The sequence below is a fragment of the Zingiber officinale genome, chromosome 8A (assembly GCF_018446385.1).
Source record: "Zingiber officinale cultivar Zhangliang chromosome 8A, Zo_v1.1, whole genome shotgun sequence".
NCBI lineage: Eukaryota > Viridiplantae > Streptophyta > Magnoliopsida > Zingiberales > Zingiberaceae > Zingiber > Zingiber officinale.
The window spans coordinates 124889115-124912638 of record NC_056000.1 but is presented as its reverse complement, the minus strand read 5'-3'; the positions used below and the strand labels follow the sequence as shown (position 1 = coordinate 124912638).

Sequence of the window (23524 nt, the reverse complement as noted above, 5' to 3'; positions counted from 1 at the left end):
GTGAGAGATACCCGCCCTCACATAACGGTTATCCCCAAAAAATACTGTAATAAAAATTAGGAACTTTAATAAAAATCCCAAAATACTGAATAAAAAATCGATAAATATTTTCGAAAAAGTTTACTAACCATTTTTCATCAAATGCCAATTTTTTAGTCCCTAAACCCTAAACCCTAAAATCGAGCAACAATGAAAAGAGTTTTTTTTAATATGAGTACTCTCTTTTATTTTTTATCAAAAAAATTGTCCAGCTCCATCCTCCTCTTATAAAATCATTTTGTCCCCTAAGGACGGTGCATGATTAAGACATGGGATATTGTCATATAAGATTTTGGGATCAAAACTCGACGTGATCAAGTATAACCTCCCTCATGTCTTGACCATTTGTACTAATGGCTAGTAGTCATCAATAATTTACCTCATTCATGTTGGCCTAGGGACAGATTGGCAGGGGCGAACAAATCACCTTTTGCCACATAAAACTACTTTTAAATATAGTATCTAATATTGTTATCTATTTATTTTCTATCGTACACATTAAATCTTAAATTGATCCGTCAATTATATGAATAAGATAAGTATATGAGGTATAGCAACTACAAATATTATAATATTATAGTAGTTATACTAATTTTAAATCATATAAATTCATATTGTAACGTGAAATCGTAATGGTTGTAATCTGAATATTAGACAAACAAGTATTGTAACAATTACAATTCTTAATTGCTACAATACAAATTATAATAACTATAAAACTATAGATGTTATAATGTGAATGTTATTGAATAATCAAATCCGCTTGATCGATTCAGGGTTTAAACGAACTTAATAATCTTTACCACTATTGAAGGTGGGATATGGAGCTATTAATGAAATAAAAATATTCATGAGTAAATTTGATATTCCACTTGATAAGAATGTATTTATAATAGTTCACAAGCCTAATTAAATGAATAAAGTTGAATAACTTGTTAAATTATATAAATAGGTATGGATTAATTTTGTGTTCAACTCATTAATGTTTGTAATTAAAATTATGATTTACATCTTTTCACATAGTCTGATGAGAGATGTCTAGGAGAACATGATTATTTTTTACTACAATAAATAAAGATTGTGTGGGGGCAAGGATCAATTCTCGACGGGTATATACATTTAGGAAAAATTCCTCCCGCCCCTAGCTACTTGACAGTTTGTTATAAGTTAACCTTATGATTTATCTCTTTTCACATAACTTAGAAACGAACTCTGAGGGATATCTGAATTGAATATAATCATCTTTTACTAACATAAATAAAGTTGATGAACTATTTGAAAATAATGTTCACAAATAAAATTTATAAATTATACTCACCAATCAACTCTTGTCAATATAATAAATAAATAATTTTTTTATTTAAAAAATAACAAATAAACTTCTATTATAAATTCAATAACCCAATAAAATTTAAAATGTAAAAAATTATAAATCATTAAATAAGTTCGAATTTAGAGTTTATTGATATTTGAACGGAATAAACTCAATTCAAGCTTGAAATCAAATCCAAGTTTATAAAAAAATCAAGTTAAATTTAAATAACCATTTTAATAATTTAATTTATTTTAAGCTCGACTGGTCAATACTCAGTTATTTCATCAAATAAATTTAAATGCCATAAATTTTACTCGATTTGACTGACATAGTTGAATCTTTAATAATTTTTAAATAAGGGCGTTCCTTTAACCATATAAATAAAAAATGTCATTTCCCCCTTATTTAGCCTTTAACTAAGTTTTAAGTTAAAAGGACTAATTTTGAAAACGAAATTTGAACCAAAAACTAAACAAAAGGGTGAAGATGTAAAATGGATCAAATTTACCTACACAGACGGGAGAAGGAATAGGAAAACCCGGAGTTGAAGCCGTCGGGAAGAGAGAGGACGAGAGAGGGAGAGGGAGAGGGAGAGAGGGAGAGAGAGATCACGAAGCCCTTCTCTACCTCCAGATCTCTCTCAGGTGAGTTCGCGTTGATTTCTCATTACCCTATCCGATCTGATTCGTAATGTTTTTGTTCTTCTCTGCCACGTTCTATCTCCAGATTCAGGCAGAATGCCCGATTCAATGTTTAGGCGAACAATTTCTCTTTATAGCTTCATAAGCTGTGTGGAAATGGTTTCTGGGCCTTCCCTTTTATTTTCCTTGCCGGAGTGCGACTTTAACCAGTTTTTTCTTAAAGCGCGAGCATGGAATGCATGCTTGGTCTAAGTTCCCATTAGCCTTGCCCTTGTATGAGTCTGATAATATTTATCCAAGATCTTATTTACGAAAACCCAGATCTGGGGCTGTAGATTTGGCTGTTATGATTTCTGCGGTGATTTGGTGCTTAATTTTCTGAAAAATACCGAGAAGTGAAATCTGACTGATTGCTGCAAGTTGGATCAATGCTGTGTCTGGGAGATGCAATTCCATTTAGTTCTGTTGTTATCTTCGTACACCATCTCTACATAAAGTACGTTGTTCTGTTATTTACTTTTGTATATATTTGGTTCATAAAGAAAAGAGTTTTGTTGCTACTCCTGTGAATGGTGAAGTAAAGAGAGACTAGTTGTTGACTTCTGCAGCAAAACTGGTAGCTACAAATTAGGAAGTTACCCTTGATCGGTGATGGAAGTTTGTTAGTTCTTCAAGTTTTTGTTGCTGCTGATTTATTTGAATCTGGCATTTTTTTAATTTCTTCAACCATTTTTATTATGGCATTAGAACACTGATTTTGGTTGTTCTATTTTTGCAGGTCGGTCCATTTTGTCTTTTTGATATGCTTACAGGAGAGAATGAACCTATCTCACCAAAGAGAGAAATAGTCTTTGATAATGTGCAGAAAAGTATTAATGAGAATCACAGTATAGGTTTAATGGAGCAACCAATTGCTGAAGATGACAGAGTAAATAGTTCTACCAACATGGAAAATGGCATTCATCACAATCTTGCTGACAAGGATGAGAGTGTTGATGAACTTAGGCAAATGGTCGTTGAGCTCAGTTTTCAAAATGAGTACTGGAAATCACAATTAGATCACCTAAAATCTGAATTTCGTCCAGAATGTGCTTCTGATCAAGAGAGACATGGTAGAGAAGATGCAGGATCTTCAGAGGACGACAACAACCTCCATGAGCAGATAAAATGTTTATGTAAGGAGATTCAAGAGAAGAAGGAAACACAAAAGGCAGCAGAGGATGCTTTGGAGCATCTCCGTATAGCCTACTCGGAGGCTGATGGAAAGGTCCAAGAGTTGTCTGCAAAGTTAATTGAAGGTTAGCCATTCATTTCTAACAGTTTTAACTTTTAACAAAAAAAGATCCATATCCATTCCTGTGTTGCTTTTTGTATCTCATTCATTGAAAATTAGTATTCTTCTTTAGAATGAAGAATTATTTGGCCATTACAAAAGGAATATAACTGTAAAAATCTGTCAAGTTTTCCCCTATCCAGCTTGCATTTGTATCAAATGGTTGCTTATATCTGCCATTTCTAGTTTTAATACTGCAGTTTGTTTGATCAAATACTTGTTTGCTCCTTTCAGTTTTAAATTTGGAATAGGCTTTGTTAATTCATTCCGAAAGGAAACTTATGATTGGATTTATTAATAGTGTGAATGTGATATTTCATTGTCTTCTTTTGTTTATTATGTATTCCCTGTGAAGGAAACATTTTTTAGTTAACAAGTCAAGCAGATAAGTCATCGTGTGGATTTTGATGCTTTAGTTCAGAAAGAGTTAAAGAATAGATAGCAAATGGATTAGGTATTTGCTTCTTGCAAATGGAACATTTGTTGTGCACAACAACAAATAATTAAGTAGAGATCAGTAATTTTTGGATCAACATATTAAAGGCTTCTTTAGATATTAGATGTCTTTCTAAAGTTAATTATAATGTCTTTAATGACTATATTTCTTTTACTTCTGTAGTTCATCAGAAAATGGAACAAGAAATAAAGGAGCGTGATGAGAAATATGTTGAGCTGGATACCAAGTTTGGAAGGCTTCATAAACGTGCAAAACAGAGGATACAAGACATACAAAAGGTGATAATGGAAACTGGAGCACATTGTTTTAATTTTGGTTCTTATCTTTTATGTCAGAGCAGGACTTTCTTTAATTTGTGGAGCTGGCAGAATTTGACTGCATTTGGCAAATAACAGATGTTTTTTCTGCAGCACAGCATCTAGAGACGGTTTTATTTTTCATATTTTTTTTTATTCTCTTCTGTGAGATCTAAGGCACCTATCTTCTAGATTCAAAGAAAAGCAATGACTCATGGTAAAGATAGTATTAGCCTGTTTAGTACATGTGGTCAATAATATACCTTCCTCATAGCATGACTTACAGTCAATGAACTTGTCTTCAATTTTCCTTCTTCAGTTAGATTTAATGCTTATGTAATTATTTTTTAAAAAAGTAGAAACTGTAAGATAGATAGAACATTCACATTAACCTAGGATGAACCCTTGGCTAGTTATCTTGGTAGAAAATTCTTGTACCATCCAGGAAATTAAGTAAATCTCTGGTAGGAAATTCCTCCTAGTTATAGGCTTCAAGAGATATTGGGTTCTTGCTTTAAGGTTTAGATGCGGATAACTAATGAAAGGAATATACATTAATGTGGTTTTACAATTTTTTTCATAATTTTGTGCACCTAATTTTCATTTAACTATTATTTGGAGATGTAAATTACTTAACTTTGAAAATACTTATTTGGTAAAATTCTGATTGGCATCAATCCAACTATTTGGAAACATGCTATGTGAATTGTAACCATAGTTTGAATCATAGCCATGTTTAGGAACATCACTAAATTTTCAGCATCATAACCATGTTTCCATGATACCCAATTATTTGGGAACATCAAATAACTGTATGACTTATAAAACATGGTTATGATGCTAAAAATTCACTACACAAGATCATGACATTGTTTGTGATGTTGTTCATGCTTGATTCACTGAAAGCAATCTATGCTTCTCGTAGTTTGAGTTTTTTTTTTTTTTTTTGCTTTTCCCCCCTTTTTTATTGAATCAGTGTGGCACCCTCTTTATGAAATTTTACATCTAAGTTTATATATATTTTTTTCATGTGACGGTTTGAATTAGGAAATTCTGAAAGTAACTTCTTTTTTGTCTTCTCTCTTTACCTTTGCATCCACTTTCATCTTTTTGGATTATCCTACATACTGTATAATGTTTCTGCCACTGTACCTTGTTTGCTAGAAATTCCTATTAAAGAATAAGTCAGGAATGAGTTTGTAATTGTTTTGTTGAATTTTGGAGAACTCATCTGTCAATTTGAGAGATGTACCTTACTACCTTTTGTCTGTGTATTTTTCTTGGTTCTGTGAAGTGGTCGTGACTTTGTAGATTTATATTGATTTTTTTCCAGGAAAAAGATGATCTCGAAGCACGCTTTAATGAAGTTAATATGAAACTTGAGCAAGAATCTTCTCAGCAAGCCTTAGTACAACAGGAACTTGAACGCAGTCGTCAACAGGCTAGTGAAGCATTGAAATCAATGGATGTTGAAAGGCAGCAATTAAGAACTGCTAACAGCAAGTAATCTCTCTCCTTAATTAAAGACAATTATCTTTAAAATTCAATCAACAAAATATTTATATAGTTCAAGTGTTACCTTTTCCTTCTTTACATTATTATTTTCTGCTTGCTAGTTTGTATAAACTTTGTTTGCATGGTGTCAAACTAAGATTAAAAATTGACCATCATAGTGACTAGTCAAAACCAAAGGTTTAAATGTCTGAATACCATTATGTATCTGAGTTTTAGTTCTGGGCCAAAATGGCATGGTTTCACATTGTGTTGTGCCTACACTTGCATGCTTTAACACACATCAATCCGTGTCAAGATAGATGACTTTAATTCTTTATTTATTCCTTTATTATCCTCTCGCTTAGATTATTCACTTAAGACTCAATTGAATTAAAATTTTATTGTGTTATATTGTTCTGTTACTCAATGCTCATCAATATATGCTAAAAGTGTCCTGATTTGAATTCATATGAGTTTTTACTAATTTAATTTTCTTTACTTTTATTTTCTACTTTGCCGACCCTACTTAATGGGATAAAGACTTGGTTGTTGCGGTTCACTTTTATTTCCTGCTTTAAAATGAAATTATATCAATTAGATAGTTGATTTCAAAATGTTTGTTTACTATTTTTTACTTAAATACATATCGAGATTAATTCATATATGTTTTAGTCTATAGTCTTTTACCACTTGTTTACTTTTAAAATAAGATTATAATGATTAAATAATCAATTGAAGGAATAAATTGGAAAAAATTTAACAAACATTATTTAAATTCAGACTTAGAGATAATTTTGATGAGATGCGTCGCACATTGGAAGCTAAAGAAAACGCTCTTGAGGCATTACACCAGTCCATCTTTGAAAAAGAGCAGGTACAACATGCTATTCCTTTTCTCTTGCATGGATGTGTTTGTAACTTTTTGTTAAATCTTGTGTTCTTCCTATGAAAGATTTTAAGCAATCAAAATTCCTAGTCTACCCACATGGCATATAATGGCCATGACAACTTGTGATTCAAATTATGAAACATAAATTAATCAACCCTCTGTAAGTGTGCATTATTGTCAGGAACTTACTACTTTATGCTTGTTGTAAGCTTATATCAGCATCAATTATCACTATTAGGCGTGGCTTTAAGATAATGAGTGAAGAAGCATAGTTGTGATTTTAGTAGAACTAGATTATGGATTTATGGATAATATGCAATAGTATCTTGAGGTAGGATGATGAAAGAATAGTTTTTGAATGTAAATGTAGACAAATTTAATTTTGTGGACTTTGATGATTACTTTTGTTCATTGTGTCCTAAAGAAAATAGGATATATTTTGAGTTGGTGGTGTTTGGGTGAAGTCTAAAGTAACTAAGTACAAGAGTTTGAAGATTGCAAAATTGTACAGTTCGATAGAATTTAAATAAGTAACTTAGCATGAACAAAAAGCTGCATTAACTGGTTCATAGTTCATGAATTTTCTCTTAAATTTACAGTAAATATTTCCTTAGGAAGGAAGTAATGGTAATTATATAAAGGGTCCCTAAACTAGCCAAATTTCAAGTTAGTCTCAAAAAATCTTTAGCTTCAGTCTGATCATTAAACTTTTTGACACCATACAATCAAGTCCATCCATTATATCTCCTTGTTCATTTAGAATTAATTTTAACAAGGGAGGTGAACTAAATTGCTCTTGTTGGGTGAGTAGTTAACTACTAGTACTATAATACTTGGAGAAAACTTGATTGATGAGAGAATAGGTAGTGAAAAATATTATTTTTGGGAATATAGATTCATGCAATGGAATTAATTATGGTGCTATTTCTTTACTAAAAGGAGAAGAAAAATGTTAATGCACATTTTTATATGAGAAAGCTTATCATAGAGTTAATAGAGATTTTTCTTTACTATGAAGTTTATGGAAAAATATTAAGGTGAATAAAATTGTATATATTGTCTTTGTTTTGACAGGTTAACATAGAGTTCGTATTGAATTATTGTGATTAGTTTAAGAAAAAAAAGGGGTTTGTGTTGTGAGTGATATAGTCGACAAGATACCATATCGTTCTAGGTTCAGAATAAGAATAACATAAAAATTGAAACTAACACCTTGTTTGGATTTATTATTTCGTGTAAAGAATATCAGAGGAACCTGTAATGGCAAAATTAATTAAGGTTAATTACCTTGGTAGCCTCTATATCTATAATTAATTTTAATATAATTTACAACTTGGTCTACATCATTAGAGTAAAGTTACAACTTACATGGTTTTTGTTGCAACTTACATGGAGGGATCATAGGTGAGTTAATGTCATGGTGGATACACAAGATTGCCACACCTTTGCTCGCAGGTAGATTCATGAGGGATTTCTGTTGATCATGCGGCATGTGCAAGAGGGATCAAGAACAGCCAAAATAGTGAGGATCCTGAAATTGGAAAGACTTGGCTATGATACCATGTAATGGAAAATTAATTGGGTTTAATTACCATAGTCCCCTCTACCTATCTTTATTATTCATCAATGTACAATTATAGGTAGGTCATAATATTAAATTTACATTTAGGTCCCAAGGTTTATAAAAATTTCTATTGTGTTTATCTAAATCCTGTGGTTGCATAGGAAATTCCTTTTGACACAATTACCAAGCAGAGCCTAATTGTATGCTTGTCTAAATTCTTTACAGATGTTGGAACAAGTTCGGAGTTCGCTGCAGGCATCAGAAGAAAAGAGACACACCTCAATCTCAGAACTTGCTGCTAAGCATCAAAAGGTAGAGATGACTTGTCCAAAATGATATTAAAATGTGATATGTGGCCAATGCATACAGCTCAAGGATTGGAAAAAAATCATGCAGCCAACCCAATATTTGGATCAAACTTAGCTTGGTGATTTTGTTTCAATTTTCCATTAGAATAAAATATTCAATACTTTGATCTTGATCTGTACTCACAATTTTGTCTTTCTTCATTCCCCTTAAGAAAATAGAAAGTTTGGAGGCACAACTTAGTGATGCTGTAGCAGAAAGTAGGAAAGCAGCCGAAACAATTTCTTCTCTCCAGGTATACTTCACTTGCACTATTCTAAACCCTAACTGTTGTTTTATTTGATTCTTGCTTATTTGTTTTTTTCAATAAATAATTATATAGTGTTCTTCAGTAAACTAGTTTTCATACAATCAATAGGTAGAGCTTTGCAAAAATTAATTTGGGCCACACTCTCTAATTCAAGAGAACTTTGAGGTTCTTGCAATTCTCTTTTCCAAAAAAAAAAATACAGATTTGATTTTTTTTTTTTTAAAAACATGTCATCAATATATATGCTTGATCTTTCCCTAAAATAATAAAAAAAATATTATGAAAAATGTCAGAATATTACAAACAGAAAATAAAAACTGAAAATAGTGGATTAGGGTCAGGATGATCATTTTTTTCTTTACTGTCCAATTTAAGCAATTAATTTGGTGAATATATTATATAAACTTAGATAAGTTTTGATATAGGCTTATCTTGTTATGGATGTTACATTATCTGTTGCCTATAGCTATCTAGCAGAAGAAGGAGAAAGGAGTACAAATCCTAGTTCATAATTTTCCTTCCATGGAAAACGTATAATGGTTAGTTCACTCTAGTTTGAAGTACCCAAAGCAAATTCTTTGTGTAAGATTTTTAAAGTAGAAAAACATGTGAAGAAATGAAATAAATGCTGAGCATACAATCTAAAGCATCATATACTAGAAGACTTTGTCTATGGACTTTTGACACAACACAAGGATAGGCTGTGTGCTTCAATCTCATAGGATTGCCTACCTCAGTTGGGACAGGGTGAGAACAATGTATGAATGTTGGTGGACTTGTTGGAAACATAAGTTAAAGGATGATCTCATGGATTTCTCGCAGGCAGTGAACTCAAGATAGTAAATGAGGAGCTTCTGCTACAACAATGGCATGAACAGATTTGGAAGAGGGGGAAGGATATTGTCATGAAGAAAAGAGTGCCGAGATGTCCTTTGCGTTGGTGCAGGAGCCATTGTTGTTGTTTACAGGTGTTGACCCTGTGGTGGGTTGCTAGGATAGACATTAGCTCTTTGGATGGGCAAGATGAGTAGTGTTTACCAAACTGGTGGAGGGGAAGGTGTTTGGGAGTGAACTTGCTGAATTATGGAGTGGGCAAGCAGAGAGGAAGGAGCCAAGGAGATTGTCACGCCCCGGAGGAGTCCCTGTCCGAAGAAATTTCGACAGCATCTCCCCTCCCCTGTACGGCGGACAATCTGAAACTTTCCTACATCCTCATATACCTCAGCCACATGCGGCTGGAATAAAAACAATAATAAAATACAACCACACAAACATCCACGCAGTTTATATATAAGTAAACAAAACAGTAATACCACGACTCGAAACCAACCCTACTCCACTATACCCATAAAACACAAATCCGACAAACTCACCTCTTCTGCCGTCCAAGCAGGCATGTAGTAAAACATATCGAATAAAAATCCATCGACATCACAAAATTCATACAATGTCTATACCATCAACCAGAACAAGTTTAGCATAATCTAAGTAAGAAAACCAAAAAAAAACCAACAATATCTTTGAGATCTGCAGGGACTAGCAACTGGAACTCTTTCTTGACAGCATCAACCTGAAAAATAACAACAATGGAGGCGGGGTGAGTCCAACACTCAGCAGGTACAACTGATATGTAAAGTAGGGAAATAACATCTAACACTAATCATGCGTACAGTCTCCTGACAGCGGACTCCTCTGGGGCGTGACAGAGATGGGTGTGAACTGTGAAGTACATTGTGGGGAATATGTGGCATGAAGAAGATAGACTTGTCCATGTTTTTAAAGTGGTGGTGGATGTGTGTCAAGTGGATGCACAAGGAAGAGAATGAGGATGTGCTAGAATATGAGGAAGTGAGAGCGGAGTGACAAGGTCACAAGATGGTGTGACGTGCTGTTTCTGATTATTGGATTGGGGATTCGAAACAAAGTTGGATTGTGCTAGCACTAGGCGTGGCATCAATTTGGGAACTTGTGGTAGGGAAGAGAATCTCTAAAACAAACACAAAAACTTTGTATTTTTGCTGGAATATCTAAAATAATTAATTGGGCTTCTCTTTTACAGGCCTTACCATGATCTGGTCTCATAACACCCAGTCAAATATACTAGATTTGGCATAAATGGTAAAATTCTAAATAACAAAATTGGGAAAATACAATAAAAATGAAATTTAAATTATGAACTAGTTCAGTTTATCTTTTACACTGGCCTTTTTTTTTATTGTTTTATTCGCATCACCTGTGAACTTGAAGTGTTAGAAAATGCAAAGTAGCTTTCTTGGAATATCTAAAATAATTAATTGGGCTTCTCTTTTACAGGCCTTACCATGATCTAGTCTCATAACACCAAGCCAAAAATAGTTCTCTCTTAGGCTCCTCTATTTATTTATTTCTCCTATCCTCCATCTCAAGTTATCGTCTTCTTAATATGCTAAATTGACTGGATGTGGCTAAGTTGCACAACTTTTGTTGGGAGAATATACGAATATCAGCTTGGCCTCCAATGATCTGAATATGGATCAGCCATCCCATATTGGAATCCAAAGATGCATCAAGCTCTGATTCTTAGAATGGTTTATTCAGTTATATTAATCTGGTTCTTCCAATACAATGGATATTAATTGTTCTCGAAATGTTTTTCATTGTGAACTAGGAATTATTTATGCAGTAAGTAGGTAATATAGCTAAAATGCTAAATTTCTTGTCTTTTGAGGACATCTAGTTGTTCTTTTTTCTGCTCTTTTTGATAGCTATAGTTTTTTTTTTAATTTTTTTTTTGTTTTTAATATTTATATATGTTTTAGATTCTACTCTACAGGTAGGCTTCTTTGATATCATAGGCACCCAATTTTTTGATGTTCTAATATAAGGAGTGTTTTCTAATTCTTTGTATTTTTCTAGATCATCCTTTCTGAGAAAGACTCAAAGATAGCAGAGTTGGATGCAGCTTCTACAGGTGAAGCTGTGAGACTTGGAGCTGCATTGGAGAAAATGAGGGGAGAACTTAATCATCTTAGAGATGAGCAAGTAAAAAATTTTTTTCTTACACAACTCCTTGGATTCAAATTGGCCAATGTCTTGGAAAAATATTGAAAAAAAAATTATTGCATGACTAAAGTTATATCTGAAAGACATTCAGTAAAGATCTAGTAATTGTTGCATTCCAATTGGCACAGTTATTGCTACCAAAGGGATCAGTATGTGCTGATTGCTTTTTCAAGATCAGGCATTGAGATTATCGTATGCTTGACTTTGCAGTGACCGAGCTGTAAAAAATATGTTATTTGAACTTTTCGTCACAAATCAACCAAAACGGGAGCTAGTAGCATATTTCACAGTGTCAATAAAACCACAGTTACATCATATATCTACTTTTTCATTTTTTTTTTCAGAATAAAGAAAAACAAGACTGGGAAGCAGCATGCCATGCTCTTAGAACTAAATTGGAGGCATCTGAGAGTAACTCTTTACAGTCTGAGATTGAATTAGCTAAAGTGAAAAGTATGATTATTTATTTATTTATAATTAATTTTTATTGACATTTTTGAGAACTTCAATTTGTGAAGACAAAGTGAATCAACTTACTAGTTCCTTATTTTCACAGGTCAATTGGAACTAGAATCTTCTACAAAATACCAAATGTTGAGTGCAAAAGAAACTGAACTTTTAGTTGTGAAGGACGAGGTAAAGAAGTTCTATTGACTGATCTGGCTTTTCATAGTACATACTATTAGTCTTATGCAAAAAAATTCAACTGTAGGAAAAATTTGTTTCATCTTTATAAGTTCAGTTTTTTAATAGAGTTCCAGTTTTATCTGTCTTAAGAGTTTTGGGCTTTATTCCAACATAGAATGACTGATTTTTAGATAATACTTGAAAGAAGGCATGTTAAGAAACTCCCCAAAGGTATCTGTATGCTCATCTTTCCATGAATGACTTATTGCCCAGGTGGTAGTTTGTATTTCTCCTTCTTGAAGACTATACATTATGGCTGAAATTAATAACTTTTATGAGATCACGCCCTTTGTGATTCTGAATCTACTATGATTATAGTTGGTTCAAACCTTTCTTTTCTTATAACATATTTGGTCCTCCCATTCATACTTAAGTCTTGGAAACCATTATTGGAGAAGTTTATTTTTTGCCCCTTGTGGTAGAAAAGTAGGGGAAGGGGAGCCTTGGCGCAACGGTAAAGTTGTTGCCATGTGACCAAAAGGTCACGGGTTCGAATCCTGGAAACAACCTCTTGCAAAAAGCAGGGTAAGGCTACGTACAATGGATCCTTCCCCGGGACCCCGCATGGCGGGAGCTTCGTGCACCGGGCTGTCTTTTTTTTTGGGGGGGGTAGAAAAGTAGGGATATCTTCCTCCTGTTTACTTTGCCAGACAGAGAAGGAAGAAGTCCACAGACAAACTTGGTTGTGAGGTAAACCACAACCATCCATCCCATGATGTGGCTAAATGTTAGTGGGGAGAGTGTAGAAGGCCATTTTTGACAATCACAAGAGTAAATTTGGAAGTGAGATCATTTTGTGCTTCCATTTTTATCAGATTTGCATGGAATTGGAATGAAGCATTTGGATTGATTTGTCTCCCTTTATAATTCCTTCCAACTTCTCTTCACTACAAGTAGATGGATCTGCTCTACCTGCAGCACACAACTCGTGTAAATCTCCACTATGGCAATGTTGATTCCCAGTTGTTGAAGAGAGAGGTGTATAGCTCAAAGTAGGAAATAGAAGCATGAAAAATAACTGCAAGGGAATGAAAATGATGAATTGAAGTATTCTGTACAACTTGTGACAAAAGTATCAACTTATACACTTATTTGGTAATTAGTCATGTGAACCTTTGATAAAAAATGCTGAAATGATAATCAATAGTTGACTTCCTGGTAGGATGTGACACCAAAATTTAGGTTGTCAATGTATTGCAAGAATATTTTTGTCTTGCATAGGCTACCAGCATCTGGGTGAGCAAGGCCTTTCAGACATTATTCAAAAAATATAAAGTGATGACTCAAAAAGAGAAGTATGTGTAGGAAGTTATATGGTGCATGTTCATTTTGATCAATATAAAGATCAAATGACTCAAATGCTTGATAAGAATTAGATATGAGATAGTAGGTATTGAGAAAGAAGTTTGATAACTCTACTAACTGATACTCACATTCAAGAGTCATACCAAAGATCATATTTTAGAGACTAGAAAACAACCATATGTCCTAACACCTAATAGACTATGGATATAAATAGAGATGCAAATAGTGTGATGCAAAAGATAAAGTGATGCTGTTCAAAAATTTGAGATCAATTTTGAAATTTCTTTCAAAAACATAGTTTAAAATTTCTATATTTTTTAATTTTTAAGAGTCGTTAATAAGTTAACCTTTTAAAAGTTTGTTATAAATTTTAGAGTATAAGTTAGACATTTTAAAGATGACATGGGCTTGTTTTGAGTTTATAAATGGGTTACGATCGCATGTAAAAGATTATTCTTCAATATGTCATATTTTTTTCTTTGGTGAATTTGTTTTCTTGTGATGTGATTTTTGTGTTGCATCATACTTTTAAGGACATAAAAGGGAAGGAAGAGAAAGAGAGGAAAAGTGCAATCGTGCTGATTAGCTTCAACATAGAGATCAGTTTGGTGTTTTCTTCCTCAAATACCATGTTCATCTAAATACTTTTTCACTATCCAAAAAATCTGCACATTGGCTTTCCTTAATATTAGTATTTACATCTAATCTTATCATGCTTGTGCATTTACATAACGCTGTAGTTACAGTTCTTAACTGAGTATCTACTTTGACACATTATTTCTTTTGTGGAAAAATGATTTTCTTCAAACTTTTGCAGGTGAAGCGACTTGAAGAAGATTTTTCTGCATATAAGGTCCGTGCCCATGCACTTCTCCAGAAAAAAGATGCTGAGCTAGCTGAAGCTAAGAACTCAAAAATGCTCTTGTCTCTTGAGCAAGCTTTGAAGGTAAGCTGGTTGTTTTCTTCATACTAACATGACAATATTACTATTATGGAGAGTTACCTGACTTCCTAAGATTTAGGAAGCTGAAACAGAAATAGCTTTAGCATTAATGGAAAGGGACAAAGCTACTCAAGCTCTTGAAGATGCTTTGAAAGAACATGTTAAAGAGATCAATGCAAGGTAAATTAGTGATGGGTCTGTAAATAATGGTTTAAGATTATTGAGTGGAATTTGATTTTCCAAGAAACACAGTTTCATGAATATGCTGAGCTGTAATTAAAACTGATTTCAGAGTTCACTTTTGCCTCTTTTTAGCAGTCTGCTTTTTAACAGGTAATAGTTGGGAAACTGCAAAAGCATATTATTTGCAAAAAAGAATCTTGCGGACCACTTTTTTTCACCAACAGACTACTTGCATTTGAATATTTAATGCCCTTTTATTTTCTCTTAACTGTTTCAGAATCAATTTTAACTCTGTTTCAGGGATGTTGTGCTTGATGATGTCAATAGTCAATTAAGAAGTATAACTATCAAGCTTGAGGCTACTACTGCCCAGTATATGTCAGACAAAGATATGTGGCAGAACAAACTGGATAGTATGGAAGAAAGTTGGAGAGGTAATACATCTCATACCTTCACCCTCCTTTTTTTTTCTCTGTAATTAATATGTGATACAAATCCTCGGTTATTATAGTGAAATATAAAACCTTGGAATCTCAAAAGGTTGAACATTTTGGAGATCATTTACAAAATGAGGTGGATGATCTTAAGAAACGTTATGAGCAGCTGAAGGTATCATTCTGCCTTGACTTTAATGATTTAAGCTAATCTCAGTCCAGCGTTTTACTTATGAAGGTTCTTTTACTTGTAGGAAGAACATGATGTATTTCGTGATATTGCGGAAAGAACAATTGAAGAAAAAGATAAGGAAATAGCTAAGCAAATAGAAGATAATAAGAATCTTCGTCTCTCATTGGAATCAAATCGTCGAGTATGTTCCTTATTGCCTATTCTCTGTGATGAAAGCGTTAACTTTCTTTTGTCCATTTGTTATAAGTTTGAGATTTCTGAAGTTATGTTCCTAATCTTAATGGCTGAAATCTAATTATAATAATATAAATATTTGCTCTTTTTCCTATTGCTTGTTTTTTGAGAGACACTTAGTCCATTTTAACATTGTATTTGCGCAAAAATCAAGTTATAACCATGCAAATGCCTGTAATATATTCTCAATTATGTTGAGCTTGAACACTTGTTGGGCTTGGGTGAGTCTAGTCCAAATTGCCTGCCACTATGAACTTAATAATACAAACATATATCTCCCTCAATAAATCAATACAAATTTATGTTTGTTGATTCCTTTTTAATAGTTCAAACTTCAGGGATAAACATTCAACTTTAACATCCATTTCCAGTTGTTTTAAGAAATTTGCGGTTTAATTATTTTTGCAATGTTTCTATTTTGCAAATAAAGCATAATAAGATCCAACCTGGTTAGAAGCCATTATGATTGTATCTTCTCAAATTCATTGACTAAAGAAATCAGAAACTGAAACAAACATTGATATGAAAGAGATCTTTTTGAGAAAGAATGGTCTTGTTAGCAGACGACTTAAGTGTTGTGATAAAGCCATAAAGGTAGGAAAAAAGAAATGCTCCCTTTTTTTTTTGTTGTTGTTATTTATAGGCAAACTTTTAGATAAGGTCCTGTGACTTTAAAATGACAGAAAATTTTGAAGAATGTGGACTAATCTAATTATGTTTTGTCAGCCAACCCCAAATAGTTGAGGCAAACATAGCTTTGACGACAATGATGATTATGAATCTAATTGCTTTCTATCCTTGGTGAACCAAAAGGAAATCTAGATAGTATCTGTTGGATTTTTTTAACTGGAAGATCAAGCTTCTAGTGGTTCATGCCTTGATCCTCTATAGTTCGATTGAGTTGGTGTTACATGAAATATGACAATCCATGCTAATTTTGTAAATGCTCATTTGTTTGGTCAAGTCGTTAATGCATTTTTTAAATGTTCTTTCTTAACATTCTGCTGAGTACTTCATAATCTGCACATCGTGGTGATCTACATTTTTCAAGTAATGGTTCATTACTTGAGCAAAAAGCCTATTTCTCTTCATTTTTTTATTATGACAAACTGGTACTCCAATCAATATTCACTATTCAGAATGCTATACATTTCCTACCTTTTGGTTTCTTTATCTTATTTGAAATATACATGTGACACTATTATGGATTCCAGGTTGCAAATAGTGAGACACATAATGAAGGTGAGTATAAGTACAATGTTACTGATAATCTTCATCTTATGCAAGACTGTTCCTAATTGCTGTTTCCTGTGATCCCTTTCATGTTTAAATTTTAGTTTCTCAAAAGCAGGATGCACAATCCTCGAGCATTGCAGTGGCTGAACAGCAAATACTGGTAATTGACATGTAGTATTACAGCCTTTTTCTTTTGGGTTTTCCATTGAAGAGAATAAGTATTTTGTGAATCATTGAAAAAAATTAAAGTGTTGAGGCATGCTAGATTTTTTAAGGTACTGCAACAATAAAATAAGATAAAATTTATTTAAGTATAGATGATGATATAATAGGAGATAAAGCTCAATGACGTAAACAGATCCATATAGCCGACCCCACCTAGTAGGATAAGGCTTGATGGTTGTTGTTGTAATAATGTATTCTGCATCAAATGCTGCATTATAAAAGATCTAAGAGACCCCTAGTTGAATCCTCTCCTTGGAATGCAATATGGATGAGACCAATGTTTCTGTGAGAATAAAATCCTTGGTGTTCTTAACAAAATAACTTATCCAAAACTTCAGAGTCAATTAATCGGTTCTAGTTATGCCTTTGTTGTCTAATGCTTTCAATGAAAAAATAATATTTTTTTACAGAATTTCAGTATATGAAATATATATTCTAGAATTGGTCTAGAATGCTTAGAACGATGCATGCTATTGTAATCTGGTCATTGAACTAACCAATGATGCAAGTAACTTGGATAATTGAATAAGTTGTACTTGCAATGAATGACCTTATTGCAGTGTCCTTTATAAAGTATATATTAATTCTTTTATCTTAACTTTCTGTGACCAACTTTCAATTCTTATTGGTATTTATTGATGAGGATAAGTGAAAAGTTGCTGTCTGATAATACACTGATCTCAAGTATGAACTCTTTAACCTACTGAGATCAATAATTCTGGATTTTTGGATTTCAGCTTCTAGCTAGGCAACAAGCTCAGAGGGAGGAAGAGCTTGCTCAGTCGCAAAGACATATTTTAGCACTTCAAGTATGATTCAACTTTGTCATAGCTTTTTATTTGTCGTATGATTTTGATTATTGATATTTTCAGGAAGAGATTGAAGAGCTTGAGCGTGAAAATCGTCTTCATAGTCAACAGGTTGATACTTTACTTTTCTGGCACTCAATTTTGAAACTATAAAACTTGCTTAATTGCATGAGCATGCTCCTTCGTTGAAGGATGTATTACAAATAACCTTGTTAAGCATAGTGAGTTGCATAACATATATTATAAAAATGCTTAGATAGCAGTTTGACTGTGTTTGTAGTTGGAAAAAACAAAACAATTAATTCTTGCAGAAAATAAACTTCTTAAACACACTCAAGGACATATTTTATTTATAGAATGCTGACAATAAGATGGAGTAATAGAGACATATCCTATGTAATAAAATGACTTTAGATATCAGTTCTAGCAGAGGTTTTGGATTTGCTTTTGAAGATTGGATATGATCTGGAGATATGTAAGAACTGCATCTAAGGAGCTAAATTTGAGACATGAATACAAACGTGATAGTTTTTACCATTACCAAGCTACCTTTTTATAGCTATTAGCTTTTAGCAAGTAGCATCACCTACAATTGATATTAAAAGCTTATGATAAGAAGGAAAACATTAGAAAGACAAGTTATTCCAATGTTGCAGGATATTGCATGTGTACTATTATGACATAATTGAAGGATGCAACATGTTATTAAGGTAGCCAACAAGATGTAGTTTCATCAATGATTTTACTATTTGGTCCCCATGGATTTCTTGGAAGAGCATCCACTTTTTTGTTTATGGAAATGTTAAATTGGCATGTCTAGATTCATGTTTCATAAAAAGATCCATGCAATCATCCTTCTTTTGATATACTAGGGAGTGTAAAGAATAGTATATCTTCATTCCCAACTTTGTAAGCATTTGTTTTCAGAGGTTATTATCCGATTAATGATTAGAGTTTTAACGGGTATAGCATGGCAGTGTCTCGCATCATTTCAAACAAGCTATTATGTATAAACCTATCCTAAGTCTTCCAACAATTAATAGTTAATGACCTGTAAAGATCCATATTTAATTAATAAAATTCACGACACAAGAAAACTTAGGACCCACAAAAATTCATATTTAATTAATAAAATTCATAACATAAGAAAACTTAGGGCCAGTTTAGTTGGAACGGATTAAGTCTAAAGATGGATGAAGATAGTTTGATGATAAGCAAATGGATGGATAAATTTATCCTCCTGCCTGTTTGTTTGAACAAATGGATGAATGGATAAACATTCATTTGCTTGTTTAGTTGGAATGATTAGTCAATAGTTGAATAACTAAATATTGTAGGATTGTTTGTACGTGCTTCTTTTTGCTTTCGGTTTAAAAATACTTATTGAAAATCGAGTGTGTAGCGGAATAAAAATAGAATAATACAAGTCAAAGAACAACACACGGTTGATTACTTGGTTTATAACCCAGTGACAAGGCCCATGCCCGCTTGGGACGTTTCTAATGGGCAATTCACTAAATTCTCTCCCGAAGAACCTTCGGTTAGAGAGATCGGGTACAAGGATGAAGAAAGCGTAACACACTACATTTTCTTATGTAAATAAAATAATAATCAACAATAAATTGTTTTACCGACACTAGGAGCTCGACGTCGGTATGGTTCTTGTTGTAGAAGTTAGCTCGAGCATGAGTTCGGCGCAATACGGTCGTAGCACATTAGTTGCAAGATAAAAGTACAGCAAAATTGAGTAGAAACTTGTATCAGGATTGGTGATGAGAGTTGTGGCCAAAGCTTTCTTTTATAAGGCATTAGGGGGCCTTGGTTCCTCTGGGGCGCCTCCATGCATGCTAATCTGATATGAAACTTTGACATTTATCCTCTTCAGACGCCTCCAATGGATCTGAGGCACCTTCAATATGTTGAAGTTCATCCTTCGCGCTTATCAACTTCAGGGCGCCTTCAGTCATCTGAGGCGCCTCCATTGGGGGCACCCTCCTTCACTTGAGGCACCTTCGGTCATCTGAGGTGCCTCCAATCATCTGAGACACCTCCAATAAACCTTCTTACATTTGTTAACTTAAAAACAATATATCCTTGCAACACAGAGTTAGAAGCACATATGTATAAAATGTAGGGGTGATCACGGATCGGGTTGGTTCGGTTATTGAGGTAAAAAATTATCCGGCCCTACTAGATCAGATAATGAAAAATCGGGACCTACATCCGGCCCTATATCCGGCGGTTCTTATGTTTCAAATATCCGACGGGTTGTCAGTTATTTGGATATCCGACCCTATATCTAATGAAATATAAAATATAAATATAAATATAACAAAAAAAATAAAATTTTTTAAAATGATAATAGACATTACTCATTACACGTTATAGCAGCTAATCGGAAATAACTATTATAACGTGTAGCAGCTTATCGGCAATAGTTGCTACAACGTGTAACAGCTTATCAACATTAGTTGCTACAAGTAGGGGTGATCGGATCGGATTGGTTCGGTTATTGAGATAAAAAACTATCCGGCCCTACTAGATTAGATAATGCAATATTAGGACCCTACATCCGGCCCTATATCCGGCGGATCATTTTTTTTCGGTTCGGTTCGGGTCGGTATAAGCGGGTTGGTCGGTTTGGCGGATTGACTGCTCACCCCTAATAAAATGTGAATTAGAGTCTGTCTAATTAAAACTAGGATCTAGTCTTGGTCCTAACCTAGATTTTTAGGTTGGATCTAATTATCCTCACTACTCCACTATAGGAGCTTACTTTAATTTATCCACCAAACATTTGGTCTTCCTGACCTGTTTGGACTTTCTCTAGTCCTGCTTAGTGTTCGATCAACCTAATTGACTAAGACTTTCCTGCAACACTAAGTTAACATAATAGATATAAAATAGTAAAGTAAAACAGAGTTAGCAAAATTCAATATTTGTTGGTTTGGTCGACCGGGCACGGTTAACTGAAACCTTTCGGTCACACTTGCTCGGAGTTCATTCTTTCAAGATTTCTCATTACTTAGGGTTATCTCCCCCAAGGATTTTTCCTTGCTTAACTTCCGGTTAGGATTTTTCCCTTGCCTAACCTCCGGTTAGGACTTCTCCCTTGCCTAACCTCCAATTATGACTTCTTACTCGCCGAACCTCCCATTAGGAGTTAGGACTAGTCACTCGGTAGACTTCTCACCTTTGCTTAATCTCCATTTAGATCCCTTGCCTAACTTTCAGTTAGGACTAGTCGCTCGGTAGACTTCTCACTCTTGCTTAATCTCCCGTTAGGACTTCCCTTGCCTAACCTTCAGTTAGGACTAGTCACTGAGTAGACTTCTCACCCTTCCCTTGCCTAACCTCCAGTTAGAACTAGCCAATTTATAGACTTCTTACCCTTGCCTAACCTCCTCTTAGGACTTCCATTGCTAATCATCCAGTCAACATTGACTTGACAAAACTTCTCCTTGGCTAAGTTATCTTTGACCAAACTTCATTAAACATATTATTATTAACAAACAAACATCAAAGCCCCGGAGGTCGATTGCACCAACAAATATGAATCAAAAAATAATACCCAAATCTGTCCATGTATAACAACTCAAACTTGTCAACAATGGGTCCCAATTTCACTTGATATTTCCAGGAGACTAGACATCAGTTGTAAAAGATCCAAGACGATTGCACCAATCCATCTTGGATTTTGTGAACCCTCTCCACTCACCCCAACATATGCATTGGGCGATCACTCATCCGTAACAATTCTTATATCATCATAATCTTAATCAACGGAGCACCATCATTCAAAAGAAACCAACTGATGTTTATGTTACATTTTAGTTCTTTTGCTAATTATCCAGTAAGAGCTGCTGCTTATGTTGAAAAAACAATTATTGTTGTAATCATGGAAAGAGAGAGAGAGAGAGCTGCAAAGAGTAAAAACTGAGTTATTATAGGCAAGTTCAAAATCTCAAGCTATGTCAGAGTTTCAATCTTTTACTGAAATGATATTGTTCTGGTATCGTGCTGACATTTTAATGCATGGTACCGGTGATGGATTAGAGGTTGAAGGAGGAAAGAGATGAAGTAGAGGTTGGAGAAATTCTATCGAGTTTCAGTAATTTATTGAAACAATACATTTGGACTATTTTGTCAGTATGATATGAGATTTTAAACCATGATTATAGTTAACATAGAGAAAACAATGCAATTGAAGTATATTGATTTGCCTAATTAGTGAAGAATAAAATATATATATATATATATATATATATATAAAGAGTAACTAAAAGCAAGTTTTACATATCAACCATCATCCATCAACCACATATTTAAAACATGCAAGTGATGATTGTATGCAACTTCAGCTAGATGCACAGATTGATGTAACATTTAACTTGGGTAAGAAACAACAGTAATATTTTTTTTTCATTAATAATTTACCCTTTATTTCATATCTGGTTCATTGCACTGATTGATGACCTTGACCTCATCTTTCCATCTGTGCTAAATGCATGATGCCTAGAACAAGGAAATGGTTTTACTTTTGATTTTTCATTATGACACTGCTATATGTTACAGGAAGCAATGTTAAAGGAGGAACTTCGGAACATGGATAGATCAAACAAACGGGAAGGAATTGATATGATGTATCTGAAAAATGTCATCTTAAAACTGCTAGAAACTGGTACAAGACCACACTTCATTTTTTTGCTGGACCATATCAATTTTATTTGAACTTGGAGATGAGAATGGCCAGAAAGGAACAGGGCATTAATCTAACCTTCCAATTTTGCCAGGTGAAGTGGAAGTATTGCTTCCGGTGGTTGCAACATTATTACAATTTAGCCCTGAAGAGGTAATGCCATGATGCCCCCTTTATTACTATACTATTGTGTCTGAGAGATAATCCCTTATTTATCAAATGGCAAATTTGTAAAATTTTTATTTTCTAATAGCTTGAATTCTTAGGATTACATAACTTCATTTGATGTTCAAACTTCCCTTGTATTTGCTACAATGCTTATGCTTTTCTCGATAGCTTGAACTCATAGGATTACATAACTTCATTTAATATTCAAACTCCCCTTCATTTAATATACTCATTCAAAATGTGATTGAATTTGTTGCGATGCTTATGCTTTTCTCAAGTCTTTCCTATTAATCTACTCACAAAAACATGTATTTGTCAATGTTCATCTCTTTTGCCCTCGGTATAAGTATTATCTCCATTCTCCACAGATACGGAAATGTCAACAAGCATACCGCTCCTCTAATGATTTCATCTCCAGTCCAGCTGCAGCTTCATATTCGGATGCATCTACACCAAAGTCATCTCTCTTCTCTAGATTTTCATTCTAGTGAGACCGTGGCATTCTTTTTGTTCACCATCACCCGATAATTACAGAGAGCTGCCTTGTATTATCTTCTAAGTGTTCCATGCTGTTTCAAGGAATTCCAAAGGAACCAGTTTGTGACCATCGTTGCTGTACCTATTTGTGTATATAACCCATTACCAAAAGCTAAAAATGGAACCGGTTTTTTCCTTCTCATCTCTTGTTTAATGTACAATTTGCTGACCATTATTTTATCATT

General features: G+C 33.7%; 1 protein-coding gene across 1 annotated transcript; it reads left to right on the top strand.

Annotated features, from left to right (window-relative positions):
* Positions 1 to 1840: 1840 nt before the first annotated feature.
* LOC122010116 (protein GRIP-like) lies at positions 1841 to 23481 on the top strand. Its single transcript, XM_042566521.1, has 22 exons — positions 1841 to 1998; positions 2774 to 3293; positions 3948 to 4063; positions 5415 to 5584; positions 6356 to 6449; positions 8254 to 8340; positions 8549 to 8629; positions 11540 to 11665; positions 12031 to 12139; positions 12243 to 12322; positions 14496 to 14624; positions 14701 to 14801; positions 15105 to 15238; positions 15316 to 15413; positions 15493 to 15612; positions 16880 to 16907; positions 17003 to 17061; positions 17864 to 17935; positions 17999 to 18046; positions 22511 to 22616; positions 22729 to 22787; positions 23171 to 23481. Exons 2-22 carry the CDS (start codon positions 2798 to 2800, stop codon positions 23288 to 23290), a joined length of 2433 nt encoding a protein of 810 aa, XP_042422455.1. The 5' UTR covers positions 1841 to 1998; positions 2774 to 2797; the 3' UTR covers positions 23291 to 23481.
* Positions 23482 to 23524: the final 43 nt, after the last annotated feature.